Genomic DNA, 15,200 nt, shown 5'->3' with positions numbered 1-15,200 from the left:
CCTGTAGAAGCGGCACTCTGATCCTCGGGGGACGGGGTGAGGGAGGGATTGAAGAGGTAATTACGCAGAACTCTGGATCAACACCCAGAGAGAGCTGTCTGTCAAGATCACTGCACACAAATAGCCAACAATAAATCCTACAGTTGAAAAGGCCACAGAGAGTCTGGCTGACATGCTGGAGCGAGCATATTAGAATAACTAAATGATGATGTTTCTTATCTCTGACTCACTCAGAAGACAATTATAAAAGTCTTTTATGGAGGAGAAAGAGAAACAGCCAGCCTTGATACCGTGACATTGGCTCTGAATCATCCAAGGGCACATGTACAAATGCGATTATACAAATATGGATGGGAAAGTTGAGGAGGGTCATGTGAGGTCTGCAAACCCTACATACAGAACAAAATGAGAGGAATCAAGAGACAAAAAGGACAATTTATACAAAAGAACTGAACATATGGTGCAGGTTTGTTTGCTGAGCATGTACCTGTTCTCCAAAGATACACAGTGAACATCCTTTCTGTAAACACAGGGCTATTAGACTGCAGCCATCCCCTCCTCCACTTTGGCACTAGTAGACATTTGCTTTTAATTTAATTCCACCTCAAAATTATTGATAGAGTAGCCTGCGTTCACTTAATTCTGTAACTCATTTCCATTTTTTATGCACTGTCCTCCTGACTGAGCCTTTGTAATGTTATTTCTTACATCAGCGCCTGCTTCCAATATCAGAGAACACTGTCTCATCAAAAGGATTCAAGGACTGAAATAGCTCAGTGGTACTAAGCACAGTTTGAAGGAAAGAACAAGTTAAACATAAAAAAGCAAATCAAAATCAAGGTCTTGTCATACTATCCTTGCTTCTTTACAGCAAACACATGTTTAAAACCTGAACTGAGTCTAATTACTCATTGCATTAGATAATTGAAAGAGGTGTCAAAGAGAGCAGTAGGGACATGCATGTGGTCCTGAAGGGGGCCACAATGAGCCACTGATGAAACCGCTTCAGCTTTAAGTTCCTGTTAAACACAGCTGCCTACTTGTGAAAAAAACAACAACAACAACAAAAAAGGAAGAAAATTCTGCTTCTATGCATCTACAAGTGATCAAATATAAAATGTAATAGTTTCTGAGATGCTTGTGTTATCAGCATGAGATGAACAGCATTATGTTGTGATCTTCAGCAGCTCAGGGGATTAGACATGGGAGGGGGGGGGGGTCTGCTTTATTGTCACTCTTACTAAAATGGGGATGGGGGTGGTTTGCCAAGTTTGGATTCTCTGGACGGCTTCAAGTGATTTAAATCAATAGCTTATGAATATATATATATATATATATATATATATATATATATATATATATATATATATATATATATATATATATATATATATATATATATATATATATATATATGAATACCCTGTTTCTTGGATTAATGTCTAAAACATTCTCTAACAACCATTTATCTAATTTTGTATATAAAAATCCTCCCTTTTTCATGCCATTCTCATTACAAACCAGCTGAAAGGCTTAATGTTAATTTGGGCGATTCGGTCCCCGAGCAGCTGCTTGCGTAGCTGCATGGCTAAGTAATGAGAAAGCTTGGCTAAAATTGCAATTACACTATAATGAGAATAAGCATGTGGTACCCTGAGAGATGCTTTTTAAACTCTTTTACGCACTCCTCAACTGTTCCTTGTTCTGTCAGCGAGTGTGTCGTGTGGCGCGGGGGCAGATTGCCCCACATGACCTACTTCGTGGACTACAGGAGAGATTAGCAACAAAACTCGACACTGCCACAGCAAGGTTAACAATACAGACACACTGGGTGGGCTATATATTCAACTTTACCACCTGAAAAAAAATGAAAAAATTAACAAACAAAACAAAAAAGATAGAACCACAGCCAGGAAATTAGAACAAAACACAAATCTTCTCTCATAAAACTGTCACATCCTCTAGCTGTTTCCAGTGACGTCATATTACAGAGGATTAAGATAGCAACAGATGCACTACAACTAGCTGCCTTTGGCTGCCATTGTGTTTTATTTTAGTCATAGGCATCAAAATGAAATGGCTTTTGCGGACCACAGACTTGATTTTCAGGAGATGACATAAATGCTGGGACAAAAAAAAAACCAAACAAACAAAAAACTTGTTAATCATAAACACTACCAGATATACCATCAATCAAACAAACAGCCAAACAGCTTAGGGATGTGGATTGTAAACATGAGACTACCAACCAGGAGTAAGCACAGTGTTGTGACAATACAAATAGATGCTGTTTATAGCTCTTCTGTCTGGTTTCACTGAAAGCTGATTTAAAAATATTTCAGTCCTTATATGCAAAAGTTCTTTTTAAATATATAAATATATTTAATTAAAATCACCCCATGCAAGCATACTCTGACACCAGAAAGGGTGGAAAACAGCTCTGCAGGCTCAAATGCCAATTAACACCAAAATATTTATGTGGTAGAAACAATGAGACATGTTATAAAAGAACTAACAAGGCTAGCAACTAATAAAAGAGACATGCCCTTATAAATCAGCATTTTAAGCCTGGTGACGATACGTTTACTATTTGGCATACCACACAACAACAACGAGACAAAAGTGATGAAACAGCAGTAGACAGGGTAAGATATAAAAAGGTAAGATTTATAAAGAAATATTGGACATAAAGATAAGAAGTGAAACACTTGATCGGACTTACAAGGTACAGCACGGAGGTAGAGGTTCTCTCTGATGACCTGCTGGAGTTGGCTGTCCACTGATCCGGGTGTGAAGCATTTACTCAGATACAACCTGAGATCCTTACACAATGTGGGGCCTGAGGGAAGGGCAAAGAAAACAAGTTTGGCATGGAGACGAGGAAGCCGAGAGAAAGAAATCAGCTCCGTAAGCATAAACACTAGGATGATGTATGCTTAGATTTATCTGAAGTACTAATCTTTACTCCTGACTGGATTTAACACCAGTACTTTACAGCCTGCTGATGTCTCTATATCACTTCATAGTACAGCCTGACAATTAAATGTCCCTTCCTAAGTTCCTTGTGCATATACCTACAATAGTCTACTGAGGTTAATTGGTCCAGACGCAGTGGTAGAGGCTGTCAGAGGAGGCAGAGCTGATCACCTCTCTCTGATCTCTTAATATCATCTTGCGTGCTTTACGGCCTTTGATGACAGGCCACGTGCTGTTATGGATGGACTGAGCATGTCTCCTGTTTGTCACTCTGACAGACGACCACTCTGTCAGCGCTTCCCCTGAAGGCTGTTGCCTAGCTGTCCACACTCCTATCACCACCCCCCACCCCCACCCCCCCCACCCCCGCTCCATAGTGGCTGTTACAGTGGTTCTGCCCAGTCACAGGCAGAATTTACTGAGGGCTATTTAAAAAAAAAGCATCAGTGATATAACTTTATTAGTGAAGGCAGCATGTACATATGACTGGTCACATATGGCTGCTGCCAGTAAAGGGAAATGAATCTAGCCTGCCGCCCTTTGGGAGAAATGACGGCTTTGTTCATGATGTTATGAAACAGCTGCTATTTTCTAGTCTACTGAAGAGCAAAATTCAGACCTGAACTGACAATGTTTAAGCGTATGTCTGATGCCAGGGATAACAGCAATGCAAAGAAGATTTTCTGGAGCTCTGCTGTCATCTAAACCACTGAATGAAAGGTTGGGGATTTTTTTTGATTTGTGTGGCATCGCTGTTCTTTGTTTTTGCCCTCCAGCATTAGTGCTTCCTTCCTCTTGGGACTGTAGCCTCATGTCAGTATTTGGAGGCAGGAGCAGAGGGAGTTGTAGTAGTAGGAGTAGCAGAGGAGGTGTGGTACAGAAACTCAGAGCATCAGATCATCCATCACTGTCCACACCACATGCAGCCAAGCTGCACAGAAAGGACCGGGCAGAATTCAGAAATGATAATGGATCTGCTGGTGGCAGAGGGACCAGGAGCAAAGGTCCCCGTTTACACCCCTGTGGCCAATTCAGCCATCAATCTAGCCTGCAAGGCCATCGGGAGGCGCAGTCAGGTGACACTTCAGTGACATATTGTTCTGTTCACAGCCGACAAAGACATCCATTCCCCCAGCCCCCTGTTCTAAACATCAAGGCCCCACTACGAGTGACGGGCAATTCGATCGGCACACTCTTGTCATGTGTCATCAGAAATTTTGACCTCCTACCCACATGTTAACCAATCCCCTCGACATAATTGACAAGTACAAATCAGCAGAGCGGAACGCTACAGGCTGAAGATTTGGCTTGTGAGTTGGGGGGGTGTTTAGTGTGCAAGATTTTCATGGATGACAGCTTGGATGCCAGGGTAACAGATTGTTTGGGTGTAGACAGATGAAACAAGTGCAATGGCGTGCAAAATAAACAGTGATAAATTACTGGAAACTGGCTACAGTATGAGTGAGGGAATTTTAGAGTTTAAATCTGATATATGAATGCCCTTACCAGAAAGAAAGCACACCTATGTCCACACATGTTCACTGCCTGGGTCCTGATTATTCATTCATCTATTTAAACAATAACTTACAGACGAATCTGTTGGCTGTTTTGTGTGTAGAGTCATACCTGGTGACACGGTTTTGATGCGGATTGGATGGGGGCAAGAGTTGAGGATGCCACGAACATCTCCTAATGTCATCCCTAAAACTGGTGTTCCCCCAATCTCTAGGATGATGTCACCCACTGTGAGGCCACCACCTGGGGCTGACGTGACGAAGGGAAACTCTCCATAATCTGCTCCTCCACCGATGGCGAGCCCCAGCTCCCCTGATGAGCCTTGCAAGGGTACGAAGCTGTCTAGCACCTTTGAACGCCAGTGCAGCTTCTTCACCGCCGTCTTAGACATGGCAAATGAACTGCAGAGAAAAGGAAACAGGTTTTTAGAAGGTGAGTAGAAGGTGTCAGCAGTAAAAAAAAGAAATAGAAAAAGAAGTGTCAATTACATAACAAGCAAGGCAAATATCCTGTGACTTCATGTTATTTAATCTTTGTCAGTTTGCTGATTATTGCCTGGGGAGTTGCTGTGTTTCACATCAGAGACTCGTGAATAATTCCAGCGTCACGGGTTAGGATGGCAGCTTGAAAGTCAAGCGCAAGACAACATGGAAAATATGTCTATGTTTTATGAAAACATACTACAACACAGCAGCCAAAAGGCTGTCCAAAAGATTGAGAGAAACTTTCCCTCATGTTCACTGTGCTCTTGGCATATATAATGTTTCTGTGTAAACAGACAAAACAGGCGCGAGTATACATCCACAGTCACACGGGAAAATTTGAGTTTGCGTTCAATGGAGGTACGAGAATGCATTTTCACACACTGTACAGTAGCTACAGTTGAACACACGCAGTAGCACTTACATGTCTGTATCCACACTTTTTCTAGACAATCAATAACCACGACATTTGTTTTACTGTGCATAGATTCTCCCACTGTCTGCTAGCGTGATGTTTTGTGCACTAATGGCAGTTGGTTACAGTTACAGTGAGAACTGTTAAGGCAAAGCTGTCCTTAAATAAGGTTTTTTTTTTTTTTTGGTTAAAACACATTTCCTGGAGAGCAGCTGTGTGTTGTGGGGAGATGAAGGGTGGGGGGGTGGCGGATGTAGCTGGCATGGTGAAGATTTGTTTGAGCCGTCCGTGATGTGACAGGTGCTCTGCTAGAGAACAGACAATGTTCCTCTGACATTATCAGAGCAGCATTGTCACCTTAACACACGGTAAGACACAGCCACACAAGGTGGCACATCGCAATCAAAAAGACAAACACAATGTGTGGAATAAAAGCTTTAGAAGTGCTGGAAGGCAGATTTAATTTCCTTTGGGCAGCATTTGGCAAGCTTTTACCCTAAGTTTGTAGTCTTTATGCTAAGCTAAGCTACCCCCACTCCCCGGCTCAGGCTTCATAATTACCATAGCAACATGATGGTGATATCAATCTTCTCATCAAACACCATTAAGCATATTTCTTACTTACTTTGGAACACCTCCACTAAGTCAATTTTGCTTAAATACAATATCCCAAATGGATACTACTGATCTCCACTTCCAGTGTGGCCAGGAGATTAGCCATTACTCTTTACTTCACCAAGATCCAATCCTCTTAAAAGGCTGTGGTGACCCCTGGCCAGGCAGGGTTAACATGCATCACCAGACTCAGACTTAGCAGGGGGCCTCTAGGGTCCTCTGGCCCAACAGGCCTAATAAGTCTGCTTCAAAGAGTGAGAGAAGGACAGGATATATCTAATCCTTTCCAGTTGACTGGCAAATCAACTGGCGGATCTGACAGAGATCTTCTTCCATCCTCTCTTCTGCTGCTCAACTGAAGAAGTGAGGTCCCTGGTGTTTTTTTTTTCTATGTACAAAAACAGACAAATGAGGAAGAGATTGATTATAAAAAGCAGAACCATGAAACAAAGAAATGCAGATGGATGGTTTGTGTTTTTGCAGTTCACTCAGTGAGTAACAGGAGAGGAGCAAAAAAGGGAAAAACAGAGGTCAGATGGAGATCGAGAGGCGCCGCTCGGCCTGAGGGCTGGCGTAGGACTCACTTGTTTGACCTTGCAGGACTTCAGCTCAGGCGACATGAGTCAAAACTGGAGAAATAGTTGAACCCCAAAACACACAACTTGCATTTCATTTTTTCTAGAACAACAGGCTGTCACTGTTGTTCAAGCACACTTGAATTAAACACAATCAAACAAGTAGTGCTGTTTATGCCGGCATATTTCAGCCTGAAATTATGCTTATCACTTCAGTCTTGCCAAACAGTGCCCCCAGTCCCTCCCTCTCCCGCTCCCTCTCTACCCCACTGTGAAACCTTCTGCAGCAACATTGTCGACCTGCTTCTTCAAAGCCAGCCAGCCATCCACCCACACAGAAAACAAAGCAATACAACGTGCATTAGGGATAGCGTGAGACCAGAATACAAACAAAAGCAACTTTTTTCCATCTAATCATATTGTACACAACATCTACATTAATCCTGAATAATAAGTCTGTAAGCTGTTGGTCTCTTCATGCTTTATCTAAAGATTTCTGGGAACTTCTCAGCAGTAAAGATTAAAATGCTAAAAATAAAACAGCTGATAGGTCTGGAGTATTATTCTATTGGAACTACACGGTTGCACTGTGTTTCTGCATAATGCGTGTTGCCCGATGTAGCTGTTGTCTCGACCTCCTGCGTCTGATGGCGGTTTAATGAGCCACAGCCTGTCAGTTTGCTGAAGCCTGACTCGTCCCGCCGCAGACACACACCCTGACACTCTCTTTCCCTCCCTGCTGTTAGTGTTGACACTACAAACCGGCCCTGCACGCTCATCTTATCATGTCCATTAAAAACACATTGTCATCAAGGCTGGGGAGGAGTAAGGGCTATTGATTCTTCAAAGTGATCTCAACATGTTAGACCATCATGTAATTCAGAGATCATTAATTTGCAATTAATATAATTTTGAACGTGATGCTGACTTGTCCGTATAAACCAATTTTTACCGCATGGGGGAAAAAGTGCAGTTCCTCGAATGGCCAATCCACACATTAAAAACTTTATTTATGCCCAGCTTTAGAGCAGAAATAAAACAGCCTGATTTGCAAACAGTACAAAAACACGTTTTGTCTCTATAGCTAATTTTCATTTAATGTCAACTGTGTGTGTGTGTGTGTGTGTGTGTGTGGGAGGGGGGGGGGGGGGGGGGGGGTCTTCAGATCAACTTAACAATATGTGATATTCAACTGATGATGAGCTCTTAATCATCCTCTCATGCTGTGCTAGAAGCACTGCGACTGTGGTCTGAGCTAAAGTCGGCCACATGTTCCCAAAGAATGGCAACATCCTGATAGATAACAACTGTAGCTTTTACCTTGTTCCTCATCTTATCCACCATCTTATCAATAAAGAGCAGCTAAGGCTAAAAAGGATGCCAACAGTGCTGCAAGGATTTGGGCACTAACCAAAACACAGCATAAATTGAAATGTTAGTTTTAAAATGACAGCAGATGAAAAGTGTATCACTGAAGTTGTGAGACTAATACAGCTCGTCCTGGGGAAAACTTAGATCTGTGTATTTAAAATCAAATCAATCAAGAGATTGATTACACTATATGGATAAAAGAACTGAGTCAGCTTCACATTACACCTACAGGAGCTGCTCGGCCATGGAAACCCATGCCATGAAGCTCCCAGAGCACAGTTTTTGCGCTGATGTTAATGCAAAGGATGTTGTAACCTCTATAACTCCACACGGTCTACTACTTCAAGGCTGAGTTGCTGTGGTTCCTAAACACTTTCACTGTGCAATAATACCACTTAGTTGATTCCATAATATCTGGGAGGAAAGAAGTTTCACAAACTAACTGGTTGCAGTGGTGGCAACCTATTACAGCACCACACTCTTTGGAATTCTTTCACAAAAGCCTGTAAAGGCAGACTAGGTGCTGATTTTTTACACCCGTGGCAATGCAGCTGAAAACACCTGAATTCAAAGATTAAGAGGTGTGGCCCAGTCCTTTTGTCCATATATTGTATTTCCACTAAGAAACAGATCAAATAATGACATGAAAGACAGCAGGATTCATCCACTGCTAACTATGACTGCCTGTACATAATTTAAAAGCAATTCATTGAATAGTTGTGAGCTCAATACAGACCAAAATAATGGCCCCACCAGCACTGCCATAAGTAAAGCCCTTCTGCTAGCATGAATTACATAGAGTCAACAAGATGGAGACACAATATGCAGGGTCACGGATATCCAAGCCTATAAAAAGAAAGCTCTATAGAGATTTCTGACCTTTAGGTCAGAAAAGAGCTGACCAGTGCATATCCTGTTTCACTGACTTCCTCTGCACCATTGAGGATCCCTACTGTAAAGCTTGCAACCTCTGCCTTTCAGTGCAATTTCAAACCTCACAGTGATCTGTCAATGGCAAAACACACATCTTCTTGATTTAGTCTATTCTTATTGGCCTTTTGTTGAAAATTTCTTCATAATATTGGTTTATTCAGAAAGTATAGTGCATGTGCTAGAGGCTATGAGTCAGTGTATAACACAAACAGCTGTGCCACAGAGATTTCAGGATGAAAATGTCTTTTTCGCCCTGAACTACATGAACACTCATTATCCACAGAACATTCATTGTTCTTAATTAACCACCATAGTTATTTTTCCACTGAAAGAAAGGCAAACTGCACTTCAAGCCTCATCACAATATAATAACATCTTATGAAACAGCAGTGCAAAAGCTAAATGTTCATGTCATAGGCAAAGAAATCCTTTACTGCGATTAGTCTAAAAAGCCATTTTACCCCTGGCAGTCCATAGTCATGAGCAGAATATTTTTATTACAGGACAAATTAACTTAGCGGTTATTTCAGGTTGGATCTCGAGGGTGTTAATTTATTAAAGTTACAAAGATGAGTTTTGCCATGGAGCTCAATAATTCAAAGTCAACTTGAAGCAACGAAGCAAGGACAAGAGGGAATAGCACTTGACATTGGGCTGGACAGTGTCTTAAAAGACCTTCAGAAAAAAAAATGGTGGTGTAAGCAAAACACATCAGTTAAGATGAGTGAATAATTGAATTGCTCAGTAAAAAGTATCTCTGGCGAGGCTAGAAAAACAAGAGCAATGTGTCGTGGCAGATTTATCCAGCAGGGTGAGGCCAGGGTGCACAGACTTCCATTTAAAACAGCACTTAAAACACTTTTATTGACCGCTGTTAGCAATGAATTTAACCTTGGTTTTAGCACCTCAACACCTATTCTCATAATCTGCCTGTATCGATAATAGAGGTCCAGCTCCATGGAGGAAGCAGCGACTGTCAGCTCTTGTGATTCTCCACATGTTCCTGATGTCTATCTAGATGCCGGCCCTCATCCCCATCAAAGCCGTCTCTCAGCTTGTAGATCACTCTCTGACATAATCGGCTTTGACAAAAGCAGAGTTTGTTCGACTTCTTCCAAAGATGAGAAACTTTTAACACAATCAGCTTTTGCCTGTGAGTTGCTGCTCTGATCAAACCCTGCTTTCCTCACTTTAATCAGCTAGTACGACATGAAGCAGCAGAACCGGTATGTGCTCATAAAAGCTTCTTGGTTGGTTTGACTTGGTGAAGTCATGCTTGCTCTGTTGTCCACATTTTGTTTCAGCTCTAAATGGAGCCTACGGTAATGAAATTAGCCTGGGCAATTAGCTCAGCTACAATGCACTTTGAATTTGTGCAAGCTTATTTTGTATTTCATGCATGCTCACTGAAATTCAAAGCAGTGAACAGTTGTCTTTCCTAAATGTAAATTTTGGTGGATATTGATGAACTGACTGTGTGTTTTGTCAGCTAGAATGTGACCAGCATACTTAAGGGCTCCATTTGTTGGTCTCAGTGCAAATGCTGGCAATGAATGAACAAAAAAAAGAAATTAAAAAAAAAAAAGATTTGAGTTTTTTTTTTTTTTTATAAGGCTGCACGAGCCAGTCAGCATGACTGTGCATTACATAATAATTACTGACCAACAGCACTGTTGCTGCACATCAAACCTTTACAAGAGCAATTGTGAATGTTTCTTGGTCAGTAAATAAATGAAAAAATATAAAATGTCAAATAATTGTTGACTCATGTTTCAAAGGTTTTCCTGCTAATCTATTTCTCATCACTTGAAATTGAAGTAAGGGTTACAACTCAATATTTTCATGATCACTTAATTTCCTGGTTATTTTTCCAATTATCACATCAACCTTTAAATCTGTAGAATGCAAAACAAAAAACTATTATTAAAATTTTTCAAGGCCCAGCATATTCCTTTAAAATGCCTAAACCTAATAATATTTCAGTCAGACAACTCACATTTGAAATTATTTATTACAGCAGCAGCTCTAGTTATAGTTCAGCATCAAAGCTCAAAGCTCAACACTTCCTAATACATTCACTGGTCTCTTTACTAGGTACACCTGTTCAACTGCTCGTTAACGCAAGCATCTAATTAGCCACAAGGCATGTAGACATGACAACCTGCCGAAGTGCAAATGGAGCATCAGAAAGGAGCAGAAAGGTGATTTAAGTGACTTTGAAAGTCATTTTTAAAGTGGCATCAAACCTTGAAGCAGATGGGTCACACTGGGTGGCATTCCTGTCAGCTAAGAACAAGGGAGTGAGGCTACAATTTCACACAGGCTCATCAAGATTGGACAATAGAAGGTTGTAAAAATGTTGCCTGGTCTGACCAGTTTCATTTTCTGCTGTGACATTCAGATGGTAGCATCAGAATTTGGCATAAACAAAATGAAAGCGTGGATCCGTCCTGCCTTGTATCAGCAGTTTCAGGCTTTTGGAGGTGTAATATCGTGGGGAATTATTTTCCTGGCACACTTTGGGCCCTTACTACTAGTTGAGCATCGTTTAAGTATTGTTACTGACCATGTCCACCCCTTTATAATTGCTGTGTACCCATCTTCTGACAGCTGCTTTCTGCAGGATAATGGGCCATGTCACAAACCTCAAATCATCTCAAACTGGTTTCTTGAACGTGAGAATGAGTTCACTGTGGAGGAACGGGAGATTCACATCATGGATGTGAGGAATGTTTCCAGCACCTTGTTGAATCTGTGCCACAGAGAAGTAAGGTAGTTCTGAAGGTACAAAGGGGTCCAACCCGGTATTAGCAAGGTGTAACTAATGAAGTGGGTGTATGTATATGTTGTAAAAATTAGAGCGTGATAAGTAAATATCACCCCGGAGCCTACAGGTGGTGTTAATTAGGACGTTTAAAGGAAAGTTATTTTATCTCATTGGTCAGAATGCAAAGACCACAGCCACAATTCTCCAGTGTTTTAGGTTTTACTTTGGAACAAAAGGTAGTTTAACTAAACACGGGGGAGACATACGTGGACTGTGTATGCTAAATTCTGAAAGAGACAAAACAAGGTTAGACTAAATCATTGAGTCAAAGATAGACAAGTTTTAAAAAATCAGGAGAAGAACAAAATGCACTCACCTTAGCTGTCCATGTGGGAGTGGAAGGGAGTGCAGTCCTTATATAATGTGTGAAGGTGAGTTTGGTTAAGCAGCAAAGGAACACAGGAGCCAATCAGTGATTAGAAAACCAGGACAGGAAGTGAGGTAAGGGAGGTGAGATGTGGATGAGTGAGGAAATGGGTAAATGAAATTTCCGACAGGTGTGTTCTGTAGTAGTGGAGTAGCGCTGACACGTTAAAGGCAGACATCTAACGTTTGTAGCTATGTTATTACTGTATACAGAAGGATGACAAATAAAACAAAACCCAATAAAAAGTATGTATGAGGTATGACATACTGGACCTTCAAGTAGCACCAGAACAGCTTTGGTGCCACTTGCAGTGATTCCTCAGGATATGCAATGGAGGCTTAAAGCATCAATTTTCCAAAATATATTCCCTCATTGGTGTTTTCATGATGGCGGTGGAGAGACACAAAATTTTCCATAGGTGTTCACTCGGGTTAAGATCTGGTGACAGCAAAGGCCATAGCATTGATTGATCCACATTATTTTCAGAATCATTAAGTCCTTCAGTGACCCCTTGTGCTTTTTTATGAATATGTATTGATTTGTACTGACTATCCCACCAGGGCTACAAGTGAACCCAAACCATCCAAGGATTATGCATCCCATTGCATAACAGAGTCACTGGATCCCCTCACTGTGGGTCAGGAGTTCAAGGTTTTTCTTTGGTGTGTGACTCTTCTCCATATAGTTCCCGATGACTTTTCTGCTGATATTGATTACTCAAATAATCATTTCTATTCTAAACTATATATTTAAAGGGTTTGGATTGCTGATGCGACCAAACGCACAATTTGACGTTTTTATGTTCAGTTCACTTTACTTGTGAAGTTTTTCACTGTTGAACTGACACTTTGACTGTATCCTAATTTTTTTTTTATTGCCAACAAATTAATTAATCCATTCCACCGGTGGGGGCAGCAGTCTTAGCAGAAACACCCAGATCTCCCTCTCCCTTGCCACCTCCTCCGTCTCTTCTGGGGAAACACAGAGGCATTTCCAGGCCAACCAAGAGACATATTTTGTCCAGATTCTGCCCTGTCGCCTCCTGCCTGAAACGTCTCGCCTAGGAGGTGTTCAGGAGGTATCGTAGCCAGATGGCCAAACCACCTCAAATAGCTCCTTTCAGTGTGGTAGAGGACCAGTTTATAATCAATAAATTGATTATTACTATTATTTGTTGGCTCAAGCTTTATACACTTAACACTCACATTTTGTAAAGCATCACTCCAGGGTTACAACTAACCATTAATGACTGGTTTGGCTGAACTAATCAATAAATATTTTGGTTCTAAACTAGCTGTATGGTGATGTAGTCATATAATGACTTCCTAAAACATACAGACAAAGAAACCCAACAAAGCCAGGGAATGTTTTAGTCTTTAAAATAACTGCTGAATCATTTTCAACAAATCCGTTTATTTCTAAGATTTCCAGCATTCATTCTGAAAATAGCCCACAATTCCACTAAAAACGTCTCCTCTTTTCTTGTTAAAAACATAAATAATATTTTGGACTTCCTGAGTTTGTCCTAAACAAAAATTGCAGAACAAAAATTAGGTATCGGTGAAGAAAACAAAACCTTGAGCTGAACCCATCCCACACACTGAGCACTATAAGCTCATCTATTCCCTCTAACCTGTGGTGAGGCACACTGCTCTTAATCTTACAGCATCCTCCCAGGAGGTGTTGGAGGTCAGCCAAGTAAAGCATCTTAAATAATCAGTGACCTTGAATTCATCTGATTGGTGGAGTGGCACACAGACGGAAAATGCACAGGAAAGTTCTCCCAGCTCCGACTTCGCCGCCTTATCGTTTACCCACGCCCTGACCTCTCACGCCGAACATTTACAGCAAACTGCGCAAGCAACACTGGGTGTACTAAACCTCCCTGATGCTCACTCATTTCCAAATCTAGGGCACGGGAGTGCTCAACACAAAACAAACAGCAGTGGCAGATTTATAAATATAAGATTAAATGCTTGTGGGTTTAAAATGTCATGCACAGTGGCATACACATGCACTAAAGCATTTTCCTCTCTTAAACACTCAACATAAACTTAATACATGGATAGATGATAAGAATACGAGAAATTAAAAATATATTCTCTGAAAGCCATCAACAAATCCAAAAGCGAGTGCATGTTTTTATTGAACTATTACTAAGCTGCTCGGGTGTTGACGACAAAAAAGGGATTTAGCGTGAGATAAAAAAAAATTGTTGAGCTTTGGAGCGACACCCGTACAAACACACAAACACACACCTGAGAGGATAACACCAGCTCGGTGATACTCGCCTTAGGCAAACTGTATATTTAGAGTCACGGGATCAAGGTCAAGGCAGGAGGCACATTACTGGGTCCCTTTATGGTGTGCATGCTCTCTGTCCTTTTGTGGAACAGCACTGTGACAACAGGTCCCCTTTTACGCAAAAGCGTTGCATCCCTTGCCGCGATCCCAGATTAGCTCTCATCAGGAAGAGGGAGCAGTTTAATTAAACACAGCAGATCAGCTACTCAACAGTGATGATGGATAAGAGAGACCAAAAGGGAAAAGCAGACAGAAATTAGGAAAATTAAAAGTGGAAGGAAAAAAAAAAAGAAAGTCAGTGGAAGCCTGGAAGGAAACAGAATCCAAACAGAGAAGGGTGCGGCGACCTCGTGAAAGAGTGGCTGAAATCATAATAACAAAATGAATAATTCATAAGGAAATGGGGGGAAGGTTCAGTTCACTATAATGAACATTTTTGTGAGGTCGCAGTTTGGTAACCTAAGCAGGCCCTCGAGTGTGTGTACATGTGTGTATGTGCCTTCAGTTGTGTGTGTGTGTGTAAGAAAGATACTGCTGATTCAGTGGGGATGGGTGAAGGTGACCCCCGCCTGATCCTGCTGCCAGTCTCACCACCTGATATTGATCCCAGTTGTCCAACTCAGATCTGACTCAAGGATACAAGGATTCATTGCCTTCTTGACGTTTCAAATATGGCACTGTGTAAATTGTTACTCCACACACTAACATTGATTAGTTATTGATTTTCTACCTCGGTCAGAGTAAACCACTTAAAGGCAGCTTAGCTGATCCAAACTGAATCTCAGTGTGTACAGGTATGGCCACGAGAGGTAGTTCCAGC

General features: G+C 41.4%; 1 protein-coding gene across 1 annotated transcript in view; it reads right to left on the bottom strand.

Moving 5' to 3' along the window:
- Positions 1-15,200, bottom strand: part of LOC115783711 (membrane-associated guanylate kinase, WW and PDZ domain-containing protein 2) — a 44,739-nt gene that overhangs the window by 27,996 nt on the left and 1,543 nt on the right. Inside the window, 2 exon segments of the mRNA XM_075074388.1 lie at positions 2,723-2,839; positions 4,603-4,892. Coding sequence (XP_074930489.1) covers positions 2,723-2,839; positions 4,603-4,892 — 407 coding nt within the window.

This window comes from Archocentrus centrarchus, chromosome 7 (assembly GCF_007364275.1).
Source record: "Archocentrus centrarchus isolate MPI-CPG fArcCen1 chromosome 7, fArcCen1, whole genome shotgun sequence".
Taxonomy (NCBI): Eukaryota; Metazoa; Chordata; class Actinopteri; order Cichliformes; family Cichlidae; genus Archocentrus; species Archocentrus centrarchus.
Note: the sequence above shows the minus strand (reverse complement) of the source record. Positions and strands in the feature narration are given on the sequence as shown.